This window comes from Colletotrichum gloeosporioides, assembly GCF_011800055.1.
Source record: "Colletotrichum gloeosporioides strain Lc1 chromosome Unknown consensus_78, whole genome shotgun sequence".
In the NCBI taxonomy this organism is placed as follows: Eukaryota; Fungi; Ascomycota; class Sordariomycetes; order Glomerellales; family Glomerellaceae; genus Colletotrichum; species Colletotrichum gloeosporioides.
This window is the reverse complement of record NW_025544723.1, coordinates 180,814-205,705: the sequence shown is the minus strand read 5'-3', so window position 1 is coordinate 205,705 and position 24,892 is coordinate 180,814. Positions and strand designations below refer to the sequence as shown.

The 24,892-nt window shown below is 51.4% G+C and overlaps 10 protein-coding genes and 1 pseudogene across 11 annotated transcripts; 7 read left to right on the top strand and 4 right to left on the bottom strand.

The window, feature by feature from the left end:
* The first annotated feature begins 643 nt into the window (after window positions 1-643).
* On the top strand, window positions 644-1,116 carry GCG54_00003774 (annotated as a pseudogene). Its single transcript has one exon. A coding segment is annotated over exon 1 (473 nt).
* Window positions 1,117-1,170: 54 nt separating this feature from the next.
* GCG54_00003773 (uncharacterized protein) lies at window positions 1,171-1,481 on the top strand (the record flags this gene model as incomplete). The annotated part of the gene is given in 2 exon segments (XM_045403842.1): window positions 1,171-1,266; window positions 1,278-1,481. The coding sequence occupies 2 exon segments, from the start codon at window positions 1,171-1,173 to the stop codon at window positions 1,479-1,481; spliced, it is 300 nt and encodes a 99-aa protein (XP_045259405.1).
* Window positions 1,482-3,594: 2,113 nt separating this feature from the next.
* Window positions 3,595-4,598, top strand: GCG54_00003772 (uncharacterized protein; the record flags this gene model as incomplete). The annotated part of the gene is made up of 2 exons (XM_045403841.1): window positions 3,595-3,693; window positions 3,744-4,598. The coding sequence occupies 2 exons, from the start codon at window positions 3,595-3,597 to the stop codon at window positions 4,596-4,598; spliced, it is 954 nt and encodes a 317-aa protein (XP_045259404.1).
* A 93-nt stretch (window positions 4,599-4,691) lies between these two features.
* On the bottom strand, window positions 4,692-5,759 carry GCG54_00003771 (Trans-enoyl reductase fsdC; the record flags this gene model as incomplete). Its single annotated transcript, XM_045403840.1, has 1 exon — window positions 4,692-5,759. One exon carries the CDS (start codon window positions 5,757-5,759, stop codon window positions 4,692-4,694), a length of 1,068 nt encoding a protein of 355 aa, XP_045259403.1.
* A 488-nt stretch (window positions 5,760-6,247) lies between these two features.
* On the bottom strand, window positions 6,248-7,033 carry GCG54_00003770 (uncharacterized protein; the record flags this gene model as incomplete). Its single annotated transcript, XM_045403839.1, has 1 exon — window positions 6,248-7,033. One exon carries the CDS (start codon window positions 7,031-7,033, stop codon window positions 6,248-6,250), a length of 786 nt encoding a protein of 261 aa, XP_045259402.1.
* Window positions 7,034-9,381: 2,348 nt separating this feature from the next.
* GCG54_00003769 (uncharacterized protein) lies at window positions 9,382-10,581 on the top strand (the record flags this gene model as incomplete). Its single annotated transcript, XM_045403838.1, has 1 exon — window positions 9,382-10,581. One exon carries the CDS (start codon window positions 9,382-9,384, stop codon window positions 10,579-10,581), a length of 1,200 nt encoding a protein of 399 aa, XP_045259401.1.
* A 434-nt stretch (window positions 10,582-11,015) lies between these two features.
* GCG54_00003768 (uncharacterized protein) lies at window positions 11,016-12,601 on the bottom strand (the record flags this gene model as incomplete). The annotated part of the gene is made up of 2 exons (XM_045403837.1): window positions 11,016-11,972; window positions 12,032-12,601. The coding sequence occupies 2 exons, from the start codon at window positions 12,599-12,601 to the stop codon at window positions 11,016-11,018; spliced, it is 1,527 nt and encodes a 508-aa protein (XP_045259400.1).
* Window positions 12,602-14,549: 1,948 nt separating this feature from the next.
* GCG54_00003767 (uncharacterized protein) lies at window positions 14,550-17,541 on the top strand (the record flags this gene model as incomplete). The annotated part of the gene is made up of 3 exons (XM_045403836.1): window positions 14,550-15,137; window positions 15,224-16,326; window positions 16,929-17,541. 3 exons carry the CDS (start codon window positions 14,550-14,552, stop codon window positions 17,539-17,541), a joined length of 2,304 nt encoding a protein of 767 aa, XP_045259399.1.
* Window positions 17,542-17,630: 89 nt separating this feature from the next.
* GCG54_00003766 (uncharacterized protein) lies at window positions 17,631-18,852 on the top strand (the record flags this gene model as incomplete). Its single annotated transcript, XM_045403835.1, has 2 exons — window positions 17,631-18,070; window positions 18,132-18,852. The coding sequence occupies 2 exons, from the start codon at window positions 17,631-17,633 to the stop codon at window positions 18,850-18,852; spliced, it is 1,161 nt and encodes a 386-aa protein (XP_045259398.1).
* Window positions 18,853-19,617: 765 nt separating this feature from the next.
* Window positions 19,618-22,238, top strand: GCG54_00003765 (Sexual differentiation process protein isp4; the record flags this gene model as incomplete). The annotated part of the gene is made up of 4 exons (XM_045403834.1): window positions 19,618-19,636; window positions 19,771-20,146; window positions 20,209-21,693; window positions 21,746-22,238. The coding sequence occupies 4 exons, from the start codon at window positions 19,618-19,620 to the stop codon at window positions 22,236-22,238; spliced, it is 2,373 nt and encodes a 790-aa protein (XP_045259397.1).
* An 852-nt stretch (window positions 22,239-23,090) lies between these two features.
* GCG54_00003764 (uncharacterized protein) lies at window positions 23,091-24,781 on the bottom strand (the record flags this gene model as incomplete). Its single annotated transcript, XM_045403833.1, has 3 exons — window positions 23,091-24,192; window positions 24,317-24,485; window positions 24,643-24,781. The coding sequence occupies 3 exons, from the start codon at window positions 24,779-24,781 to the stop codon at window positions 23,091-23,093; spliced, it is 1,410 nt and encodes a 469-aa protein (XP_045259396.1).
* Between the last annotated feature and the right edge of the window lie 111 nt (window positions 24,782-24,892).

Genomic DNA, 24,892 nt, shown 5'->3' with positions numbered 1-24,892 from the left:
CACCTGACGGCCGCAGTAATCGCTCATTATTACAGTAGCGTAAACGCCAACTAGGGTCGTGAGAACGTCATTGGCTTTCTGCACCTGGACCCATGCAGGCCGACGGAGGCGAGGCTTCCCCGCTTCCGCCAGCTTGTCCATGTCAGATTGGTTCCGCATCATGACCTGATCATGCCTGATAGAAACGTTTGCGATTGTTTTCATACTCATTCTCCGGATACTCTGCAATGTCTTCGTGTCACGCAGATGCCACTGGTTCTGAACGCAAAGACATCCCTATCGCTGGAGATATCGCCAACAATGTCCACAAAAGCCCCACTGACACGAATTTGTGTGCTGATTGCGCGCGGATCGACTTCGAGGCTGCCTGCGACGAGGCAGCGTGGGTCGAAGCTGCAAATGCGCGCAACTACATTTATCTTAAGACTTGACCACTCGCTCGGACTGGGATCGGTGGCAAGGAGATTGGGTTCAAGATCCAAGCGACGGATTCCCCCTCTCATGCTGGTTCTGCGAAAGTCTTCTCAAGATATTGTTGAACCCAGATAAAATGAGATTCGAGCGAATATGTGGAAGGTCGTTCGAAAGACTCGTAGCGTTCGACGGTGGTACCGACCAAAGAGTTGGTATCGCTTTTTTAGGGATGGTGACAAAGGCCCAAAGTGTTAGGCCACGACGGCTTACCAAAATGTTGGGCGGGACGGAATCGAGAACGCGTTCTACATATCCGCAGTGCCGGCCGCGCCCCCTGACGAAAAGGCGTCCAAAATGATAAGCCCACTCGTCTGCGTCAGGGGTTCAGGGATGTCGGGGTTGTTTGAGCCCCGTCTAACGTCTCAGTTCGTGGACCTCGATCTCGTGAAAACGTGGATACAAACTTGCAACGAGCATCATCCTCAATGCTTGAAGAATCAAAACCGCCCGACACCACACATACGAGTTATTGACTGCGTTGAGAGGCGTATCATCCGAGCAGAAAAGGGCTCACGCTATGTCGCCCTCAGCTACGTCTGGGGTTCGGCTCCAGCCACAGCCACGCCTTTTTCGAACACAGAACTGGGAGACCTTCCACGAACCATCGAGGACGCGATTTCAGTGACACTCAATCTAGGATGACGATATCTCTGGGTAGATAGATATTGTATTCGCCAAGACGATGAGAGCGACAAAATGGAACAGATCCAGATCATGGACCAGATTTACGAATGCGCCGTCTTGACAATTATTGCAGCCGCAGGAAGAAACGACAATTATGGGCTTCCCGGTGTTGGGAACAGAGAATTGTGCAAACTTGGAGAAAGGGGCCATTGAACTTCGCTCAGCTCAAGTACCCTGAAGATGAGGTAGAAGGCTTTGTTTGGAATACTCGAGGATGGACCTTTCAAGAAAGCATTCTGTCCCACCGGAGACTTATATTCACCGAGTCCTCAGCATTTCTCCAATGCGAGAAGTCCAAGGCTCACGAACTGCGGGGTATTTAGACCCCACTGGTACGAACGCGAAGAAAGTCGTCAAAGAGTACGACTCGGCCATGGCTATTTCCAGTATCAGCAGTTGGCGCTCCGTCATGGTTTTCATTCCGACTGAAAATAGTTCAGTCTCAACCACGGAGAATTTCGAAAAGTTCAAATTGACTACGACCGCATACTCAAAGAGAAACTTTACTCATCGAGCCGATATCTTCCATGGTCTGCGGGGGATTTCTAGGAAGTTTGAAAAGACCTCAGCTCCGATTTACATCATTTTCGGCATTCCCTTTCCACTTTACCATGATCAAATTTCGGCCGAAAGATTCTTTGTCTCTGGCCTAAGCTGGCATTGGGAAAGACCTGATTCACTAGATGGATCACCAGAATGGTCACACTTGTGAAAGTTTCCCACCTGGAGTTGGGCCAAATCTCTGGGCATCGGTATTATCTGGGGACAGTCAATTCAACTCAAAGATGACCTGTTTCTGTGGCCAACTGGGATTCAATTCCGCACGAATGAACACGCTCCCGCGTATACGCTAGAAGACTGTATTAAGCTCAGGCAACAGGTTTCGCCCATGCTTGAGTTCCACGTTCTTGAAGTCGACGTTTGTCTTCTTTCGGTCCCCATCTTTCTTACTATCACGGAGGACACATCGGAAACTACCGTCTCTTTTTGGGCGGAGCCCCCGAACCTCCTCATGGTCAACACCTATTGCGTGGTTGAAAGATCCCATCAAAAACGGGAATGGACTCAATATTGCGGGCAGAAAAGGAATTGCCGAACAACTATCCGCCGGGAGCTGGGATATGATGGTTCTGGCCACAAATATCAGGGAAGTAACCAAGTGCTACTTCGAGACCTTCCACTTCTTCATACTCGAATGGGAGGTTGTTGATGGCAGTCGGCGGGCGTACAAAGTGGGACGAATGGAGATCCAAGCAAAAGCCGAGCCAGGGGAATCCGGGCTAGAACGTTTGATTAAAGAGCATGGTGTCTCGAGAGAACATATACAGATTCACTGAGTTTACTACATTTTGAATTAGATTTCTTCAAGGACTACCAGTGTCTACCCAGAAATGGCGTTTATCTATCTCTTGGTAGTTGAATGAGACGGTATTGCATTTGCCTACTGCTCCTCGAGGCGGTCTACTTATGGCTGAGCTTCCGGCCGCTGAAGGAGTTAATGGTAGTATTGGCAAAGAAAAAGAGCAGTGAGATGTTTTTCTTCCTCCATTTCAAAAGATGACTTGGTCATGTCATGGTAAACATGTCAAACGCTATCACGTGATTGGCCAAGAAAACACAGCTGAACGGAATGAATGCTGATATATCAATACGTACCTGTGTCTCCCTGGCGTCCACCATCGAGAGACTCCCGTTCATTTATTTCTGACAATGGATCGGATCGAATTGTGACTTCCGGAGAATTAAGCCCAGATCCGAACGTTCAGCCACGAGAACAATAAGATACGTGCGTTGGTCTCACTGACGCATCCTTGAAGACGTAAATTGATCCCATTCATCGTGAGTATGAGTCTGGAACAGAAGCGAAGTTGAGCCATGAATATCAGCCGGTATCCCCACCAACCCGTCCCTTTCTGTTGATGGTGTTCAATTGCTATAGTGAGCGCGATTGTTCTCACCGAAAGGTCGATCGATTCTGGCCAAGGGGCTACAAGATTTTCGAGGACGTTACGATGCCACGAATCAAGCCAAACACCAGCGAGGCTTATCACGGCATTCCTCGCTTAGACATTTGTCTCGGGAAGCAATGCGCCCCCCGACGCTGCCAAGGGGCGTTGCGCATGTGTCATTGTATCTGGCACGCTGGCCTTTGAACCAAAATTCCTCAGGGCAAATCAAATGCCAGATATTTCCCAAGCTATTGTGTCTGAATCAGAGAAAACATGCGAACGCGCAATGCCGGACTCCAAGGAATGGGAATGGCACCATTTTTCTCCGACTTTTCTCTGGCCTCTCCCTTAATTCCTGTCGCCCACGATCGCGTCATGACAAGTTCACTCTTAAGGGACACGACCCCCGGCGCTCTTCCTGCAGTCGTCATCTCTTGTTGATGTTGTTGGAATTAAGTCAGCATTGCACACTGTCCAAACAGCCGATATGGGCCCCTTCGGGAGGAGACGTCTTGAGGGCCCATCTCTGTTACATCTTTTCTTCACCGTCATCCTGCTGGGTTCCTGGGATATCCTCAGCACGAAGGTCCGTATCTCGCTATGATTACCAACTCTTCATGCTAATGTGCAGCCCAGACGACAGCTCAAACTACTCGTCGAGATCTGATGGAAGTCACCGAGACCGAAGACAATACCGCAACAGGACACAATGCAGGGCAGCACATCTTCAAGGGCGAAAGCTTCTACAGCTCCGAGGCAATGGAGCATATCCTTCCCGAGCACATGTTCCGAAACAATAACGTCGCGGTCATAACGGAAACCCACCCCGCGAATGTGCCAAACCTGGTCCCGATCATGCTGCACTTCGCATCGTCTCTGGGACCCAAGTGGCCGGTGGTTCTCCTCACGCTGCAAGAGAACTGGCAAATGCCAGAATCGATGCAGTTTCGACAGCTAGTGGAGGCGAAGCGCATCGCCATCCTCTACCTCCCTCCTGGCACGGCTTTCCCGGATCACAAATCCGTCACATACTTCATGGTTCGCCCGTGGCTATGGGAACTGTTCTCGCCGGCAAACAGAATTCTCCTGTTCCAGGTGGATAGCATCTTATGCTCGCAATCAACAAGTAAAGTCGACGACTTCCTAGAGTGGGACTTCATCGGCGCGCCGATCTTAAAGAAACACGGAAATGGATACAATGGCGGGCTGTCATTACGAAACCCAAGATTGTTTCTCGACATCATCAAGGAGCAGCAGAAGAATCCGGGCAGGCTCAAGGTTGAAGATCAATGGTTCTTTGAAAGATTGCAGGAGCGCAACGCGCGACTGCCCACGGAAGACCAAGCCAAACGCTTTGCTGTTGAGACGATATTTTACGAGACGCCGCTGGGCTACCACCAGCCGAAGCGTTGGCTGCCGAAGCGAATGGACGAGATCAGAGCATGGTGCCCTGAAGTAGACATGATTGGAGGGGGCCAGCATTTTTACTGAGTATATGCTTGTATCTATACTGACTTGATTTGATTGCACATAACTGGACATTACCCGTATTGCGCCAATGTCTGAAAGCTTTTGGTCACTCGACTACATGGGATGCTCAATGACAACCTTCTCCAAAGATGCAGCTCCATGTGATACACGCTGTATCTCTTCAATTCCCTTCTCAGCCCCCTTGACGAAAATGACATTGGGATGTCTAGGAATCCGGTCCGCCGTTTCCACCACATATTCCATCACCTTCCGGGTACGAGTAGGGAACTCAGGATCTTGAGGCTCCCCCATTGCCCCAATGCTTCCCGGGGGTCTGTAAGTGGTGCAAAGGCGAAAAGCCTGATTGTCTTTGACGGGGAGTGTGCTAGCCAACTTAATTGCTTCGACGTCCGCGCCGTCCGACAAACACTTGCGCGTGAGTGCCGGAGACGTCTTGTCTGCCTCGACATCCGGAGACATGATACCACTGCACGCCGTGTCGAAGGCCGTGGTAAGCGTAATCCCGAGCTTCTTAACGGTGGCCCGAATGTCGTCAACAACGCTAGGGCTCCTGTAGTCGAAGCAGTGGGTAGCACCCAGTGCCCGAAGCCTGGCGTGATTCTTGGGAGAGGCAGTAACCAAGATCGGACTGAAGCCAAGCTTTTTTGCGAGTTGGACAGCAGAAATGCCGACATTCGTTGCTCCGCCCCAGATCAGAAGGGGCCTGCCGGCAGGACTGATGCCCTGAACACCAGCCGCTGGCCACCCGGAGCCGAGGATGTTGAAGATGGCGTCTGCGGCAGTCTGAGCTCCCATCAAGCAACCACCAGCATCCTTGAGATCAAGTCCTTCCGGAACTTTGTAGGTGAAGGCATCTTCCACGATGGCCTTGTCTTGATGGGTACCGAGTGAAGATGGCTTCGGGAAGGGCACAGTGGAGATGCCAAAGACAGGATCTCCAACTTTGAAGCTGGAATTGGGACCCGTACCTTCAACAACGCCAGAGAACTCGAAGCCGGTGACATAAGAATGTAGACCCACGTGGGCGAAGTTTAGGTCGCAGTGATTGATGCCTGAGTATTTGACTGAGATCAAGGCCTGAGAGCCTTGCGGTTCGTACTTTTCGTTGACATTGCGAATGGTGAGGCTGGCATCAGCACCGAGGTAGATGGAACGAGACATGTTGAAGGATTTGATTGTTGAAGTGATGGTCTGATTGGTTCCTGTGGATATTCATGCCGGCATTGTGTGCGAGCCACTGGAACTATATGTACTAGATCATCTTCTAAGTCTTCATCACCTCCACCAGCTAGTGGTGTTGGTGATGTAGTTGAAGACTCGTTAAACATCCGCCGGGGTCGGAATTACAACTCGCTGTTACCCAGCTCCGAAAACAGATCCACTCCGCCGTTGCCGGACAGAGCGGATTGCGCCGGACGGCAAGCCCGGAGCTGTCCAGAGGCCGACCGGAGTAGTCTAGGCGTACTGATCGCCGGAGATAGGACACATCTAGCGGGTGTAATGCCGAAGAGACCAGCAGGATGCAAGCCTCTCGAGTCATGTTTTAAAGTTTTGCCAAGACATATGCTCTATCGCAGAGTATTCGTTGGTAATCCACTGAGGTTTAATGTCCGCTGACTTTGCGTACACGAATTCGAACAGACTACTTCCTATTTGTAAACAACCTCTATCTCTCTCACTTTACCGAAGAATTCTTTCTGCGTCTCGGCACCTATCGCTTTGCGCGTATGCTTCTCGTTGATGTCTAGAATCATGATGGAGCCTCCCTCAGCCCACGCCATAGATTCGTTAGCCGCCCAGTTGACTATGAAAAACCCCAACTTCTTGTATAGGCGCTGGCCTGCCGTGGTTGCGATCAAGATGATTGGGGCGTCGTCTTCCCTCGAGCGCTCAAGGCCCCATTCCATCAACTTCTTTCCAACTCCCTTACCCTGCCAATCTGGATGAGTGTTGAGAGTAAGTAGGTTCCAGAACGATTGGAGAGGTGCGTAGGGGTTTCCCGATTCCGCATTCTCTTTGTCGAAAATTGCCTTGCGCTCGCGATGGAGAGCCTTGTCCAGATGAAAGTAGTCGACGTATCGGTTTTCCCAGTCCACCAGCGTCCTCTCCACGGCCTTGGCAACCCCGGTGTTGTTGGACCGCCATTTGAAAGTGCGAGGATCGTCTTTGAGGCCGTTCCACTCCCAGCGGGAGTACCCGATGATTTTCCCGCGAGGCCAGTCTGCAGGGTCTTCGTCGTCGGTGACGCAGACGAATGAGTGAATACCTGGCTTCGCAAGACTCGCGCGCAGGGCGCGAACGATGCGTGCGCGCCAGCATTCCGGGAACTCTCGACGGCGAGGGTAGAGCCATACGTTCAGCTCCGCGTCGAGGAATGCATCGCTGCCATCCAAAATCCCGGGGATGTCGGCATGCGTCACGGGCCGCGTATGCATGGTTGCTTTTGGGAGATACAGATTATTGAGAAGGAAAACAAGGTAAAAGCAAGACTTCAAGCGGAACCTGCTGGAAGACTGGAGTCGAATGCTTTTAGAAGTGTATGCGGAAATGGCTGGCTTTTAGTTAAGGTAAGACGAGGGGGAAATTTGAGCCGTGATTACGCCCTCGTCGCCAGCGTCGCAAATCCGACCATAACGATCTTTAAATGAATCGCGAAGCACCGTGGCTTCCCGACCCCGATCCCGTGTTCTAGCCTGGCTGCCTACTCGCTTAGGTAGATGCTGGTGTGAGCACAGTGGACTCCAGGGCCTTTTGTTAGTTGGTTCAGGGTCTTTTCTAAATTCAGAAATGGATTTGAGCCGTGCGATTGGTGCATAGCCAGATCGTATCTGACAAGGGCGTGATGATGGCAGATAAAGGCGCAATAGCAGGCGATGTACGGAGCCCAGGCCATGCATACACATGAAAAGGGCGCGCCTAAAACAACGGCGTTGCAAGGGTTGGTGGAATCCTGACTGCTTATGGGACTCGTAATACGGCCCGAAAAACTGACGAAGAAAAGGAAAAGACATAAATGCGAGAAAAGGTCCAGTCTCAAATCTGAACATGAAAGAAGTCCTCGTAACTGAGGAATTTCGTGATATATATATTTACTCTCTTGATGAAAGTACGATTCTCCCACTATGGGTAAACGTCTCTTAGACTGACGCTCCTCAAACTCGGCATCGGGGTCGGCATCGGCACCTAAATGAGTGGAAGCGAGACAATCTCGGGGTGGGGATCATCATACCCAGCCCATGTAACTAGGCTTGACGGCTCGCACTCCAAATGGTTCATCTGTGACTGCCTTAGCAATGGCGGCTCACAAACCGACATTTCGATCAATCTGCACGCTTCGATTCCCAGATATTTGCTTGCAACCTAGCTATGGTTCAACTTGGAGCAAAGGCAGTGTCGCACATGAGATACCTAGGTCGTTTACTTCGCCTCATCAACGATTGGCTCGTTAATCGCACATGCCCCGGTCACACAGCGGCGGCCGCCCAAGCGGCAAATGCGGCACTAAGGCCTAACTTCCTAGCCTCACTTTCTCACTGAATGATCTCTCGTTCCCCGATCCTTGTTCGCCCTCTGGGAGCTTCTATCGTCTGCCGTTTGCTCTCAGGGTGATTTTTCAGACTTCTCAGGTTGGAGTTGTTGAAAATGCCGACTCCACGAGCCGAGCGCCGCATTGGGCGAAAGGTGGAGGAAGCATACGTGAGCTGAGCCAACACAAGCACCGTCTTACCTTGCGTCTAATGAACAAGTAGCCTAGCCGCCACCCCTGGCTCCCTGCAAAGACGCGTGAAGGCCACCAACACGAATCCCCGGGTTCAGATCTTGAAGACACAACTCTAGATAAGAGAAGAATCCTTCCTAGAAGATTCGGAGCAGACGACTCGGTTGAAGCCAAGTATGTCAATTCAGAGGAAGATGCCGCAACCACATTAGAACTCCATGAGATGATGGCAAGTCACCCGGGCCTAACACCTCACTTTTGCGCCCATTGTCAGGAGTGGGAAATCGATTTTCGTCATTTTCAATTGAATTATCGAGGTAGCTCGGATGATAATCAAGGGCACGAATATCGTAGGTTTGAAGATGGCTTCACTGCTCGATATGCCCAGGAAAAGGCGAAACTTGGCTGTGATTTCTTCAAGAGGGCCCCGAATGAACGACGATCAGATTTTCAAAGCAGGAAGAAGAAAGCTTTGAGTGGAGACGAAGTTTCGTACGTAAATGTGCGAGAGGATACCAACACCAACACGATCTTTCACCTCGCCTGGAAGGGACCTGATGCGGATGGGTACGGTGAGGTGTACGAGATTTACCCTTCTCCTGGTATGATCTTCCAACTTCACAGTTCAATACGAATGGTCAAGATACATCATGCTGATACATTAGTGAAGGCGACAAACCTCGTTCTAGCGCATTGATAGGCCATCTCCCACCTAACCTCGTCTCAAACTCTGAGCTGAGCTATCGTCGGGTGAAACAATGGATGCACGAATGCCAGAGAAACCATTCGAAGTGCTCGTCCCGATCGAACACATTCGTTCCCACAAGATTGCTTCACGTTTCAGGGACTCCCCAACATCCAAAGATCAGACTCTCGACCAAGCCACCAGTAGTACCTTACGCGACTCTCTCTTACTGCTGGGGCGGAGACCAAGATGCGAAAACCTTACGATCCAACTTTGCGTCTTACCAAGATCATATCGAATTCTCCACCTTACCAACCACGATCCAGGACGCTGCCATAGTCAACATTCAGATCGGGCTGTCGTACTTGTGGGTTGATGCGATGTGCATCATCCAAGACGACGACAATGACAAGACGAAAGAGGTCGCAAAGATGCACGCGATCTACCGAAGCTCGCTTGTAACAATAGCACCATCAGAGGCGCCTACGAGCAAAACCGGGTTTCTCAGACCTCGAGACATGTGGCGGCCCATCAAGATGAAGGCCCGATTCGCCGAGAACGTCTTCTCGGACGTTCTTCTTGTTCCAGAGGGCAGCTCGTGCAGGCCAAGTGCTCCTCTGTTCCAAAGAGGATGGACACTGCAGGAGACGTTATTATCTACCCGTGTTCTAGTCTATGGTCTGAGAGAGCTGACCTTCCTCTGCCTGGAGGGCATCAGGTCAGAGTGCGGCTCACACCTGACAGTCGAGGAAATCAACTGGGCCTTCCACCCTGGGAGTAAGATCCACGTGAACATGAACCACCCCCAAAGTTGGAATTACTTGATTGCATCCTACTCGGAGCGCTTTCTCACAGTTGAGGGCGATAAGCTGTTAGGTATAGCGGCGCTGGCTGAAGAATATGGACGGAGCAAAGGCGTTGATGGGTATTTCGCGGGTTTGTGGAGGGACAAATTCCTGGAGCAGGCACTCTGGACCACGGCATCGTACACCGGATCCCCGAAGCATTCCAAGGGGTATATAGCCCCTTCTTGGTCTTGGGCAAGCATCAATGGCGAGATCACGGGCTTCGGAGCAAGCTTCAACATGCCTCTGGCGTGGCTACCTGAGACAATGCCAGACAACATCACATGCGAGTTGGTTGATGTCCAGACAACTTTGACAACACCAGAGAATCCTTTTGGGATGGTCAGCGGCGGGTACATGCTGGTGCGTGGCAATATGCGGAGGGTCATTTGGAAAAGCGAGCATGGCCGGGGCTCGGCATGGAACGGTATTGGGTGTCTTACATCAAATACCAACGAACGTCTTGAGGCAAACGAGAAGGCAGTTCGTGACCCGAGAATGGCGATCAGGATAGACAATCAACAGGACTGGCTCAAGGAAGAATTGGTTCTCCTCTGGAGCCTTGAGATTTGCAAGACGGATGACGGACGGGGGTATGCGCTTCTCCTCAAAGAAACAGATGTCAAAGCAGGGGCGTTTCGGAGAGTAGGTCGACTACAGATAACCTCGGTGGATGAGTCACGGGGCAATTGGTTCGATAGCGATTACACTTTCCGGGAAGTTATGGTGATCTAAGCCGATTAACCCTGAATTTTACTATCTGCACCCTTTGATACACGAAGATGAGACCCAAACATGATGGAAAGCAGGCGCCGCTTATGTTTTCGCGCACGAGGATGCCTCGCGCTTGACGATTATTACAAGTCGGATCTGGTATATATTCAATTGCTTGTTGCAAATGACATATGATTGTCATAAATTTGCAAAGAAGGACTAAAAGCTATCATCCCCAATTTGCGCCAAGTGGCTTTGTCCATAATTATCTACTTTGAGGCAGAAATGTCACCTGAAAATGAGAACGAAGCATATCATTATGAATGTCAGGAATGTGCCGGTCATATTGTTGAATACAAATAAATCCTAGGTCAAGCTCCTATGCCGAAGGCCCAAATCAAAAGTGAAATACAGATAAGAGAACAACGCCACTTCCATAATTAAACCTCAAATTGCTACCAACTAGTGGCTGGTCTTAAACCCTCTGGGATTTTAACTGGTCGTCCGAATATTTCCGGTGTTCTAACAAGAGCGTTTACTTGGTTCGAAACAAAAGATGGCTCGTTGGTTGCGCGTCGAACAATCCTTTCAAGCTTCTCGTATAAAATGTCTGCGGTAACACGGTCGTCCACCTGAATCAACAGCAAATGATGCTTGATTAGATTGACCAGGGCCCCAATAGCTGTGTCACCTCTGCAACGGGGATCATTGTGCAGAACTTTGAAAGCTTCGAGGACGGTGGGATGGATCACCGCAATGGATCCTCGATGCGTGTAAAAGTTGGAAGTCCCCTGGATGGAAGTTAGTTCCTCCCTGGCGTCGGCAAAGCTGTAAATAGCTTTGAACCCGTACATCATCCAGATGATGAATTCAAGATATATGCATGCCATTGACCAAATGTCGTATCGTCGAGGTCTAGGGGCATTGGTCTTCTCCAGAGCTTCCGGTGGTTCGTAGGAAGGTGATGCCGCGTTGGTGAGGGTACCAGAGAATCTCATGTTTGTTGCAGCTTTGTGAACCTTGGAAATCCCAACATCCGCGATGACAAGATTCCCCAACTCGCTGTCTGGGAAGTGAAGGATGTTGCCAGGCTTGAGATCTCCGTGACGGCAATTGATGAAGTGGAGTTTGCGTAAAGCACCACTAAGTCCAAGCATCTGCTGGAGGGACCATAGCATGAGCCCCTTACTTGCCGTATGTAGCATCCAGAACTCCTGGAGATTTCCTCCTTCTGCCCACGGGAAGGCGATAAAGTAAGACTTGTCTCTCTCGCAGAAGAATAAGTATCGAATGAGATGTCTGTCAGTGATACCCCGTGTCTCCAGAAGGTTCTCCCTTTCCTTCTCAAACAGTTTCAAACCATCAGGCTTGCGGAAGATTTTGACTGCAATGACCATGTTCGTCTTTTGCGCCTGAAAGTCAGTTGTTAGCACCTGTACCTCGTACTGTGAGAGCAGGTCCGGGGACTTACCCCAGCACCGGTTTGATGAGCCGCATGTAGCTCGCTCTTGTAGACAACATTGCTGTGGTCCCCCCGAAGTTCGGTTGCCCTCAAGAATGGTAGCGGACACTTTGAATCTACCTGAAAGACTCTCGATTTCCCCGAGACATCCATTTTTGGGGCAAGGAATAGCCACTGCTTTTCCAAGAACATGTCCACCCTAGCTTCATTGTTCCAATCTTGAAACGACTTGACTTCCTGTCTCCTTTTGGACTTCAATATGCTACCGTGATCGCCAGGAATAGACCTCGCAAACGGCAAATCGTCGTCGGTAAGACCATCGCCCACCAGCTTTCGAATTGCCTGAGGCTCTCCGATCATCACGGTTATTGCGAACAATCGTCTTGCGTTGTTCGCGATTATGTCGCTTGGCAGGCTATCGGAGAATATTCTGTTCATCAGGCTTTTGGGGAGTTCATTTTGGACGGTCTCCTTGGTTATGAGGTCATCCAGACTGCTGGCTGGCAAGAAGTCCTGGCTAACGATGGAGGAATTTTGAATAGAGCTTCTCAGCGCTGACAGCAGAGATCGAGAAGACATTGGTCGTCGATTTGCCCCTTCTGGACGTCGGTCTTGGAGATGGTATTCGCGGATGACTGGGGTTCAAGGCTCAACAGGACGGCTCGCCGACAATCGCGGGGGTCTTATGAAATTCTCAGCATAAACCATAACCAGCGACTGCACGAGAAAACAGGCTGTGAATCAAGGCGACCATGAAGGCAGCCACATAGGCATCCGCCAGGCCGCAGTCGCTGTGAGAACGAAACTGCCGAGCTTCGACATCATCGCACTCCAGTGACCTACGTTGACACAGCCATTGTGCAACTTGTACACCAACAGGTCACCCAAGACATGTCCAGAGTCTCGCTGAGAGCCGCGCCACTGACCCACAGCCTGACAGTCGGGGAAGCCCGGGGTCAGCTGGCACCCCCTTCATGTGTGTGTCGCAAAATGGGGACCACCACGATGGCATCGAGGTCCAATGACGAGGTCTTGTCCCGACACCTCATAGGAAATAAAAGATAAGCTGCTTGGTTCAGCCTGATTTGGCGCATGCATGAGTCCGCAGGTTCCGTCAAAAGATAAAGTGCATCTACCCCGCTCTCTCGGCTGTGCTTTCTCCAGACGCACGACTTTGCGCAGACTCACGTCATCGCATTACATGCATATCAGGGGGGCTAGATGCCATGCTCACAGCCTGATTCCGACAGGCAGCTTCATCACTGGGTCGTTTCGCTTCTGCGGATACCAGCAGTCAGATCGAAACATTGGGACGTCCGGAATTTTTAGTGCATATGCCAGGGCCCATGTCGATCTCCTTCATAACGCTTTGCAACATCTCGCGTATTCAGAAGTAAAAGCTGAGTTATCTAAACCACAGTCTGCTCCAATGGGGCTGGGAAGTTTTAGCATGAACTCTTGGCCAATGCTTACGGCTTCCTAGTTTGGCTGCAGTCATCACACCATGGGCTGGCACTAAACGTATCGCTTAGAGGTTGCCATTGCCGTGTGGAGTCTGGAAAATGTCCGTTCTGTCCCGACTCCAAGCCTCATTTGGTTTGATCCGCAGCATGCGGACCAGGCGCACCAGCTTCGGCTGCAAATCAAGGCCGGGTATCATCCAGACGATGGGTGATATGTGTTTACGAAGCTTTGAGATTGGGTTTACTTTCGTCTCCCTTGATCTGCAGCTTATCATGTTGGACGGAGCATCTATGCCAGCGTTATGTTCCATATCAATACCACCGAGCCTTGAGCAGCGAAACCTTTGCAGAACCCAGAGTTCAGAACTCATCATGTATGCGCTACCGACGCTTCTGGATACTGCAACACTGCAACTCTGCCTGCATGAAGCTGGGCTTGGGTCTAGGCAGAATGGTGTATACCATAAGGCAACCAGCACTAATGGAGTAGTCGTGGAGGGGGTGGTGCCGAGGAAAGGAGGGGAAGGCCGTAATCTGCTGTGCAAACGGCTACCACCAAGAAGTCAGACCACCAATTCGCGTGTGCATAAGTACGTTGCTGCATGCTCTGGATAAGTCCAATCGCGCAAGACCCAAGTTCGCCTCAGTAGATGCTGTGGAGGCGATGCCACCTGTAGAGCATTTCTGAAATGCGAGGCTTACCACTGCTGTGTGGCAGTGATTGGTCGTCATCACATGTAAGTAGTACCCTTCAGCATTGCAGGCAATGCCGAGACGCATAGATTTGCGACATAAGACTGAACGCGTGGCCGAAGAAGGGCAAAGCGTCCAAACACAATCTTCGACCTCCCCAAACTCGAGAAAAGCCTCTTCGGAATCCTCGAGCAGTAGACGAACATCACAAAGACCGGGCTCTCGAGCATTCCCCTGAGCTGATATCGCGCCGCGTATCTTCAATTACCATATATGCCAGGAGAACATCGAGTATACCGTCTCAGCTGTGGAAGAAGTCATCCATTGCCAGTCTTCGGAGAGGGAGTAACGGAAGTGAACAAAGCACCGAGATGGCTGCTCTTCAGCGCGAATTGGTCTCGGCACAGCTTCCTGCCGGGACATGCGGAGGTGGTACCTTCCTTCCATACTCTGTCCTGGAAGAGAAGGTAACCATGCAGGTGGTCACAAACACGCTATCCCGTCGAAAAAGCAAGTCTCCGGAAACGATATCGAAAATTTCATCCTTTGTCTGTGGAAATCCTGGGGCAAGGAGAGTGTTTGCGATTCTTGTCTACATTAGCCACGCTAAAGTGATTGACCTATTCTACAAGTTTAAGTTTATCGACTCCATTCTCCCTGTCTACATCGACAAAACCGGCAAAGTTAGGACCCATTCCAAGGAAAAGGGCGATTCTGAAATCACCAAAAAGGTCTTTTCCGACGAGTTTTGGGTAGAAGACGTTTCGCCTTGGGTTTTCCACGACGCCCAATGGCAATTCCTTGGCCCGATCTTCAACGAACGTCAATTCAGATACTCGTTCCGTAATGAATACCGAATGCCGTTCTTGGAGCAACATGGCGGGCACAGAGAAAGTCATTTCAGCATGGTGGGAAAGTGGTCTATTCACCAGTCTCACTTCAAGGGAAGCTCAAGACTTGTAAGGCGCCGACCCAGGCATTTCTATGGAATACGAGAATACGATGTTTGCTCGGTGCTCGGGCTCGTTACTGACAAAGCATACAGCGCCTATCGGTTGACACAGACGGACATCCGGTTGTAGCAGTGAAAGAGCTGAAAAAGGTCAACATGAACGGTGAAGAATACGAGCGCGCAGCCGAGGCTGAAGCAGAAGTTCTACAAATGATCCGTGAAATGGAGCATCCACATCTCATTAAGGCAATCGCTTACTACAAAAGGGGCGATCGGTACTCTATCGTTTTCCCATGGGCTGGAGGTGGCAACCTCCGAGACTACTGGGGCAGAGAACCGCCTCGCAAACTCGATGGAGATTTTGTTGGCTGGGCTCTTGGTCAGCTCTGTGGCCTGGCTGGTGCGATGAAGAAGCTTCATTCGGCAAACGACTCCGCTTGTCGACACGGGGACCTGAAGCCGGAGAACATCCTTTGCTTCGAAGGCAGCAGAGGCTCTGACCCGTTTTCTCAGCCATTTCTCGTCATTGCAGATGTTGGTTTAGCAAAAGTTCATACCTTAGCGACAGAGATGCGCAACGAAGCTACGCGCACATTGAACGGAACCGTCATGTACGAGCCACCCGAAGCTGTGCTATTGCTAACGAAGAAACTACCGCGATCGCGACGTTACGACGTCTGGTCCATCGGCTGTATCTATTTCGAGTTTCTCATTTGGCTCTTATATGGAAAGGCCGAGCTGATTCGCTTTGGTGAGGACATAACTCATCCCGTGAACCGAACCCGTCAGTTCTTCGATGTACTCGGATCTGGAGTGACTGGGGCGGCCAAGATCAAAACCGACGTTCAGAAGTGGATGGACTGGATCAGGAGGGACCCTAGGTGCCCACCGAACACTGCTATTCGAAGGCTACTGGAGCTCATTTGCACACGATTACTAGTCGTAGAGGTAGGTAAGACGAGAACAGAGTCATCTGGAAGCGCAGGTACCCCCGACAGCGCCACCCTGCACGCGGCCAATGGTCCAGATAATCCCAGCATTATTCGATCGGATACCAACAGCAGCTTCAACGGCAACATCGCCGACGATCTTCGTTATCGCGCGACTTCAACCGAAATGCATGAAGCGCTGGCTAGCATTCTCAAAGACGCTTCAGGCACAAAGCCAAAGATTGCGTGGATGAGCTGGCAGGCCAGGTCTCCAGGAGGTCCGGGACGATACGGAGACACCTTGGGTGTTTCTCAACCAGGTATAAGGGATCGCCACGGCATTAATCCATGAGGTGAAGAGTAACTTTCCTAGGACCTCGTTCCCCTCCAATAACCAATTCGCTGGTAGAAGTCGGTGCCGACTTGTCGGCCGCAGGTGATAGTGGTCATTCCAACGATGTAAACGTCCCTTATTCTCCAGATTTCAATACTGTATACTGACACCGACAGTACGTACGTTTACCCATAGTGGTATAAGGCTGTGCGATCCTGGCTAATAGTTTCCGTGGCGTAGATGGTATGAAATCTTCTCCATCAACCTTCCGATATCGATACCAAAAGCTAATGTCTTATCTAGTTTGTACGTCAGCAGCCATCCACAACATATGCTCTTTGCTAATACTCACTGTTTCAAAAGACGGTATGTCTACTCAGGATCAACATTCACCTGCCACGTTTGATATCTGGCGGTCTGATGTTTATGCTGATAACACAATTGGGAATAGCCAGTAAGCTTCTTGTGATCCTAACAGGAGACAAATATTCTGACCAGTGATATTCTTCCAGCTTGATAACGAATGGGAGTGTAGCCCAGATATCAACACAGCACGGGAGCTGGCCAAGGAATTCAACATCTTTCGCCAACCACCACTGAAGAATACGGTTGCGATCCTTTGCCCTCGATGCAAGGACCTCCAACAGCGGCTTTGGTCTCATAGGTTTTCCTTTTCTGACAACCTCGAAGCACTGGCGAAAAGAGTGCGGATTTGTGATCTTTGTCACCTGCTTTGCGTTTCTCTTGAGCCTATGATGGCCAAGAGCTACGGGGAGATTCAATTTGAAAAGTTCAACAGCTATTTGACGTCAAGCGTGAGGCCCGGACGGCCAGTCGCAGTCTTCTACAGCTTGCCAGGTGAGGACAACAACGGTTCCGCTTATTCAGCTGATGCTAACTTTGAGCTTCAGAGAAGCCTTTACTTGGTTCGCAGATGGGGATGCCATTGCTTCCGGCAGCCGGCAGTCCAGCGCACATCGCAGTACTATCAACATGGATGCGGGTCTGCGACGATACGCACGAATGCAGCCCAATATCAGACACCACATTTCTTCCAACGCGGGTTATCGATGTCGGATCTAAAAAATTTGAAACATGCCGATTACTTTGCGCAGATCGTGGGCAAACGAATCCAGGGAAATATTTAGCATTGTCGCATCGGTGGGGGGCCCCGGACCAACACAAGAAATTCTGCACATTGAAGGAAAATTTGGAAAGCTTCAAAGAGGAAATCAAGATGACGGATCTCCCCCAAACCTTTCAAGATGCCATCAAAGTCACACGAAGCCTTGGTATTGGGTACCTCTGGATTGATTCGCTCTGCATCGTCCAAGATGACCCTGAAGACTGGAAGATGGAATCTCGTCTGATGGAGCAGGTTTATAGTTCAGCCTACGCGACTCTAGCAGCTAGCTGCGCAAGCGGAACCGAGGATGGCTTTTTAAAGCCTCGGCCATGGAGACATTGCGTTACGTTAGAGTCCGGCAGGGGCTCTTACTACGTCTGCGACTCGATCGACGACTTTGGGCGAGACGTTGAACAGGGCGAGCTGAATAAGCGCGCCTGGATTCTCCAAGAACGAGCTCTATCCCGTCGCACAATCTACTTCTCGGAAAAGCAGACGTACTGGGAGTGTGGAAGGGGTGTAAGGGGTGAAACAATGACGAAAATGAGAAAGTAAGCCTAGCTCAGTCTGCTTTTATCTAGTCTGGGCTTGACTGACTTTTCGATTTTCCAGCCGAAAAGCCTCCTTCCTGGGGGATTCGGACTTCCCCCACTCCATTGACACCTACGTACGAGGAATGAAAATTGAGCTTTACCAAGATCTCTACCAGAAGTACTCGGGGCTAGCACTTAGTTCGATCGGTGACAGGCCTGTTGCCATCCGCGGGCTTGAGACACGCCTCATCCGCACTTTCAAAACTGTCGGTGCTCATGGAGTCTTTGATACCTTTTTTCATCGATGTTTGCTATGGCAAAGAGCGAACCGGAGCCTGAATCGGATCGACTTGGAATTGCTCAGGGGCGTTCATGTTCCTTCATGGTCATGGATGGCTTACGACGGTGAGATCAGATACATGAATGTTCCCTTCAACAGGTATTCATGGGAAGCGGACATCATCTCACCGTTTAAAGGTTGGTCATCTCAAAGCACGAAAGAGACAGGTGAAGCAGATGCGGTCTGTGAGATCAAGGCGCCTGTATGGGAATTTGGCGACTCGAATGACCTCCAGCTGGAACTTGACACTCCAGACAGGACATTATCCAACCTCAAATGTGTGATTGTGGCGAGAAGTAAGGATTTACAAGGCAAGCCGCAACAGTCACATTACATAATAGCTGTGGAATTTGTCGCGAATGACGGGCCCTACGAGGTGTATGAAAGAGCTGGGGTTGCGGAGGTCAGAGGAGCGCAGATTGCGTTTAACAGGGGAAGTCGGGCGGGCGTTCTCAGATGATCTTCGTTAGTCAAGGTAGAGCTTCTTTCTTATGAGTCCCGGACCAGACAGCCCGTTGTTCGGGAGTGTCCTACTTCAGTACGACTCGAGTCTAGTGTAATAAATAGCCATGAGTTATTGAGTCCGGAGAAATTCAATGCTTCGACCATTTTACAGCCATATTCCCGGCAATGTCCGGGGTCTTTCTCCGGTCACCCCTGCCGGTCGGGACCCCTCCCGCGGAAGCCCCTCCGACTTATCAATGCTGTCCGTATCTTCTTGAATCAACGATATTATCCGCCCCCAGAGTTCCGGCTGAGAGGTTCGGATGCTAATGATACCTTATCTTCCAGTGGGGTAAGGAGGATCGTTGGAGAGAGGCCGTCACGCGGTTGCAACGTGCCGCCGTTGTCAAGGGATCCCAACGGTGGATTTTAGAGTTCGACGGTAATTGGAGAAGCATTCGCCGTGCCGGGACGAGACCTGTCAAGACGATAAGCGGGAACGCCTCCTCCTCTTCCCCCCCTCTTTTCTGGGGAAAACGGGCAGCCATTTCAAAAGTTCCACCCTCCCCCTCCCCCAGCCTCGGTCTAGATAACTGACTACGAACGAGAGCGATTCCGCCTTTGGAATTGGGTGGGGAGGACGCGCCTCTGATAACGATTGCTCTCGAGCTGGGATCCATGGCACGTTACGGTTGAATGCTCGGGTGACCGTTATCATTACCATGGGCGACGTAGGCAACTTCCTTCTTCGGGGATGAGCTGGTCTCGATCCAATTGACCAATGGACTTATATGAGGGACGTGTCGGGCCATTTCATGCCATTGCGACTATTTCCCCTCTTCTCCCCGCAGACCGACGACCTCCGGTGACTCTTGGAGATTCAAGGAGCTGATGAGCCATTGGGCTCAATTGACCTCATACTGCTAACCCTCAGTGGCCACGTACCCTTTCACAGCAATCAAGATGACATCTGCCGATTCGACACCGGTAGTGGTCGCCGATGAGAAGCATCATGGGGTAGATGTATCCCAGGCAGCCGACGACCTGGAGAGATTCCAGCGCCATCACCAATGGGACCCCAACCTTTCCGCAGAGAAGGCCGACATGGTCAAGAAGGCATTGCAAGATGGAGATTCCGAGGAGATTATCACCGCCGACGCCATCCTCACTGAAGACTCGCCATACGAAGAGGTCAGAGCTGCGGTTCGCAACACCGATGGTGAACAAGTGGCGAACACGGTGCGCGCCTGGGTTCTCGGAATGATTTTCGTCACGATTGGCAGTGGACTGAACATGTTCTTGAGTATGAGGTACGATACACCACGAAATCAAGGAGGCGGAGAACGAGCGCTGACTGCAACTTATCAAACAGGAGTCCAGCCATCAACTTTCCCTCGATCATCGTCCAGTTGCTCGTCTACCCGATAGGTTGCTTGTGGGCGAAAGTGATGCCAACAAAGGTGTTCAATACCTTCGGCCTTCAGTGGACTCTCAACACTGGACCTTTCACAATTAAGGAGCATGTCGTCATCACCCTGATGTCCAACGTTTCGATCAGCTACGCCTACAGCACCGACGCCCTTCTCGCACTGCAGGGCAAGCCCTTCTACGACATCAATCTGGGATGGGGCTTCCAACTACTCTTCACACTCAGCTCTCAATTAATTGGCATCGGTCTCGCCGGTCTTTGCCGCAGATTCCTCGTCTGGCCGTCAGCCATGATCTGGCCAAACCAGTTCGCCAACACATCCCTCTTCTATGCCTTGCACGATAAGAGCAAAAGCGACGGCACTCACAGCAATGGTTGGGTCATCAGCCGATACCGATACTTCTTCTATGTCCTCGGAGCCATGTTCATCTACTACTGGATCCCTGGCGTCCTTTGGCAAGGCCTGTCAGTGTTCGCCTTCATCACATGGATCAAACCGAACAACGTGGTGGTGAACCAACTGTTCGGAGGCTTCACTGGCCTCTCGCTCATCCCCATCACGTTTGACTGGACTTACGTCTCTGCGTATCTTGGCGATCCTCTCCTGTCTCCGACGCATACTCACATCAATGTTTTGATTGGTCTTTTCGTCTTCGTCATTCTCCCGACCATCGGCATCGCCTACACAGGCGCCCTGTTCTCGGAATACCTACCCATCAACACCTCGCAGACGTACGATAACACCCAAGGCAGCTACAACGTGAGCAAGATCCTTGGTGCAGGATACACATTTGACGAGGCGAAATATAAAGAGTACTCGCCCCTCTTCCTCGCCCCAACGTTTGCCCTCAACTACGGTCTCTCTTTCGCCGCTCTCACCGCAGCAATTGTTCACACGGGTCTTTTCCATGGAAAGGAGATTTGGTACCGACTCAAGACGGCCCGTAACCAGGAACCTGATATTCACATGAAACTGATGAAGAAATACCGCGATGCACCAGAGTGGTGGTATGCCGTCCTTCTCGTCATTGCCGTTGGCCTCGGTCTGGCTACTGCTGAGGCCTGGGACTCGCAACTGCCTTGGTGGGCATTCTTCGTCGCAAACTTCCTGGCGACAGCTTTCGTCGTCCCCACCTGCACGATCTTGGCCATCTCGAACTTGCCGCTTGCCCTTAATGTGTTATCTCCCTTCTTGGCTGGTTTCATGATTCCGGGAAAACCTATCGGTGTGATGATTTTCAAGGTTTACAGCACGATCACCCTCGGCCAAGCACAGACATACTCAGGCGATCTCAAGATGGCGCACTATATGAAGATTCCCCCTCGCATCACATTCTGGTGCCAGGTCGTCGCCACAATCTGGGCAGTCTTTGTGCAAATTGCCGTCATGAACTGGACCTTGGGCAACATTGAAGACTGTTGCGCACTGTAAGTTGAGCACCTGTCGTACTTCCATCTTCGTATCTGATTGGAGATTTAGTCACCAAGCAGCTCACTTCACTTGCCCAAATGGCAGAGCGTTCTTCTCGTCTTCGATCGTCTGGGGCGTGATTGGTCCCAGACGCATGTTTGGAGCTGATTCCCTATACCACAACTTCAACTTCTTCTGGCTCATCGGTGCATGCCTTCCTGTCGTCTTCTACGTCATGACAAAGGTCCTTAATCTCAAGTTCGCCCGAGCCTTCCATGCTCCAGTCATGCTTGGTGCTATGGGCTGGCTGCCGCCTGCGACGCCACTCAGCTTCTCCAGCTGGGCCATCGTTGGCCTGATCTTCAACCACGGCATCCGCAAGAGATTCCACGGTTGGTGGAGGACCTATAACTACATCACGGCCGCCGCTCTGGACGCCGGCCTCATCATCAGCACTATCGTTATTTTCTTCGCCATAACGCTGCCCAATGTCACGATACCCCAATGGTGGGGGAATGTCGATGGTGAGTGCGAACGTATTCCTTCCGAATCTGGTTTTTGATGCATTATCTTGTCGTCAAATCATCTTCATTAAGTCCATGAGCTGACCGTGTCTAGTGTATAATACTCTCGTAAGTAACGCGACGCGCCCGCCTCACTCTGAGATAACGCCAGTGACGCAATGCCTTGCTGCCGCATTCCCTCAATAACAATCGTCAACTGACATTTTCTCCCAATTAGGACTCTACATATGGCGCCATTCTCAAGACAGTGGGGGAGAACGAGACGTTTGGTCCGTCCAGTTGGTGAGCGATCGTGAATCACGCCGCATCACGATGCACATTGCCGCGGCTAGCGCAGGGCATCCGTTTTTTTTCGCTGCCCAAGATTGCTACCTAAACAGCAAACTTCCCTCATGCATGCAATTTTGACTGAGTTATCACGTCACATGCATCGCGAGCAACTGTTGGAGCACACGTGCATGATTTCATGATGCGATCATTTTCGGAGATAGTTGTGAAGAGAAGAGAGAAGACAACTTTGCGCTGTGTTTTTCATTATCATTTGTACACTGTCTTGTAATGTACCGTCCTCGTAGTAGATGGCAAGGGCCAGAAAGAAGAAAAAAAGGTCATAAACAATTCTAATTGTAGTCCGTTAATGCTGGGCGGATTCTTCGTTATTTGGTTTGTAGGTATTTGTGAGTGTGTCTGTGCCGCAGTGAAACATGCAATCGTCAATGATGATAGTCGTAAAAAACATGGAGCCGCCCTCATTCTGTCTCGCGCGCGCTCGCGCATCTGACTCCCAGGGTGGTTAATCAAATGCACCCGAAAATATTCGCGCCTCTTATCCCCCGCCGACCGCGTGCCAAAATTTCAATCCAAGACATCTTCCAGTCCCTTTTGATACGTCAATCTGCCCTGGCTGTCGCAACGTCGTATACGGATCCCTCCTGACGTTGACTACGGGACCGGGGGAGCTCGAGGCGCTGGCGGTATGGCCGAGATGCTCCGTCAATGTGGTTAGACATTCTTCGCTCGAGCGCCTCGGGCCTGGGGGGTGGCGGGTTGCGTTCTCGTTCTCGTTCTCGCTCCTCTCTTCGCGAATGCCTTCTCTGTCGAGAAGCGTCGGAAGCGAAGGAACGGATGGAGGCCGCGTCGTCCCGATCGAGGTTCCGGATGGAGGGCGCCTGTGAGGGGGGCATGCTGTTGTACTGAGCCGGGGAAGCGCCGTTCAGGTGAGGCGGCATTGGAGGAGCCGGCGGAGGCATGTTATTCAGATGGGACGGCATAGGGGGAGCCGGCGGGGGCATACTGTTGAGATGCGGTGGCATGGGGGGAGCAGGGGGAGGCGGGGGTCCCATTGAGCCCATGTCGGGCAACGGAGGCGCGGGCGGAGGCGGAGCGGGTTCGGCGCTGGGGACATGACGAGGTTGAGACTGCGCTTGATGATACGATTCCCTCCGCGCGGCGTCGGCATATGAATCCCTCCGCTGCTGGGGTTCGACGAGTGACCTCCTCGATCCCACAAAGGACTCGTTGACATGGTAAGTCATCTCCGGGACAGGAGATGTCCTCTCCCGCTCGCTTTCGCCTTCGAGGTCGTAGTCTGGCTCGTCGTCGTCATCATCGGGACCACCATTTACCACACTCGCCTCGAGTTTTGCACCCTTCTTGCTGACCAGCTTGCCCTGGCGGTACTGCTCCAACGCCCTCTTCAGAACGTTGCGCATGACGGCTTTGTTAACATTCCTCCGTACGCGGTCGAAGTAGCGGGTTACGTCGCCGACGACCATGACCTGCGCGTCGTGATCGACCTCGAGGACATCGGCGTAGTTGGCTCGCGAATTTTCCTTGACGCGGAACTTGCCCGGGCGCAGCTGCATGCCCACCGGCGAGAAGGGCAGTTTGTCGAAGGGCGGCGTCCGGTCATTTTCTTCGAAGACGTAGCCCTGTTGGCTCGAGTCGATTCCGGGCTTCTGGAAGTCGTTCTTGGTGGGGGTGGAGATGGGACTTTTTTCGGGGAGCCGATCGGGTTAGCGAACAGGATTGGGAGGGAGGGGTAAGATGATTGAAGAAAAACAATGGAGTGAGTCGCAACGCAACGACGACGACGATGAAGAAGAAAGATGCTTACACGCAGATAACGTAGTGCGGAAACGTGTCGCTATGTCGAAGGACAATGAAGCGGGTGTATCCAAGGCACTTCCACTCCCATTCGAACTCGTGCGAGTCCGCCCAGAGGAACTCGAAGACATCGCCTATCTCCAGCCGCGACGCGGGGCCAATGTCGTAGCCCTTGCGAGCTGTTGATGGTCTCGAAAGTCAGCAAAAAGAACCACGTTTCAATTTGTCGCGTGGCAGAACAACAACAGAAGAAGAGTCACAGCCTGGTAGCCCCCAAAGGCCCATCGGCGTGGATCTCCCATCTCGTGCGCTGGTGGTGGTGTTTGGGCGACTCACCCAGAGGGTGCTCATACGAGCTCTCATGCGTGCCTACTGACGCATCATCTCCGTTTCCCGAGTCCTTCCCCGAGTCACTCTTAGTGCTCTTGGTACTCTTACTCCTGAAAGTCGTAAATTCTCGGTTCCCGATCACCATCTCTTGCCACATCCCACGGAAAAGGAAGAAGAGAAGAAAGAGAGGGGATTCGAAGAAGGGGATATCTTATGGTTCAAGGTGCCGCTTGAGAGGTCAGAAGCTCTGGCGGGG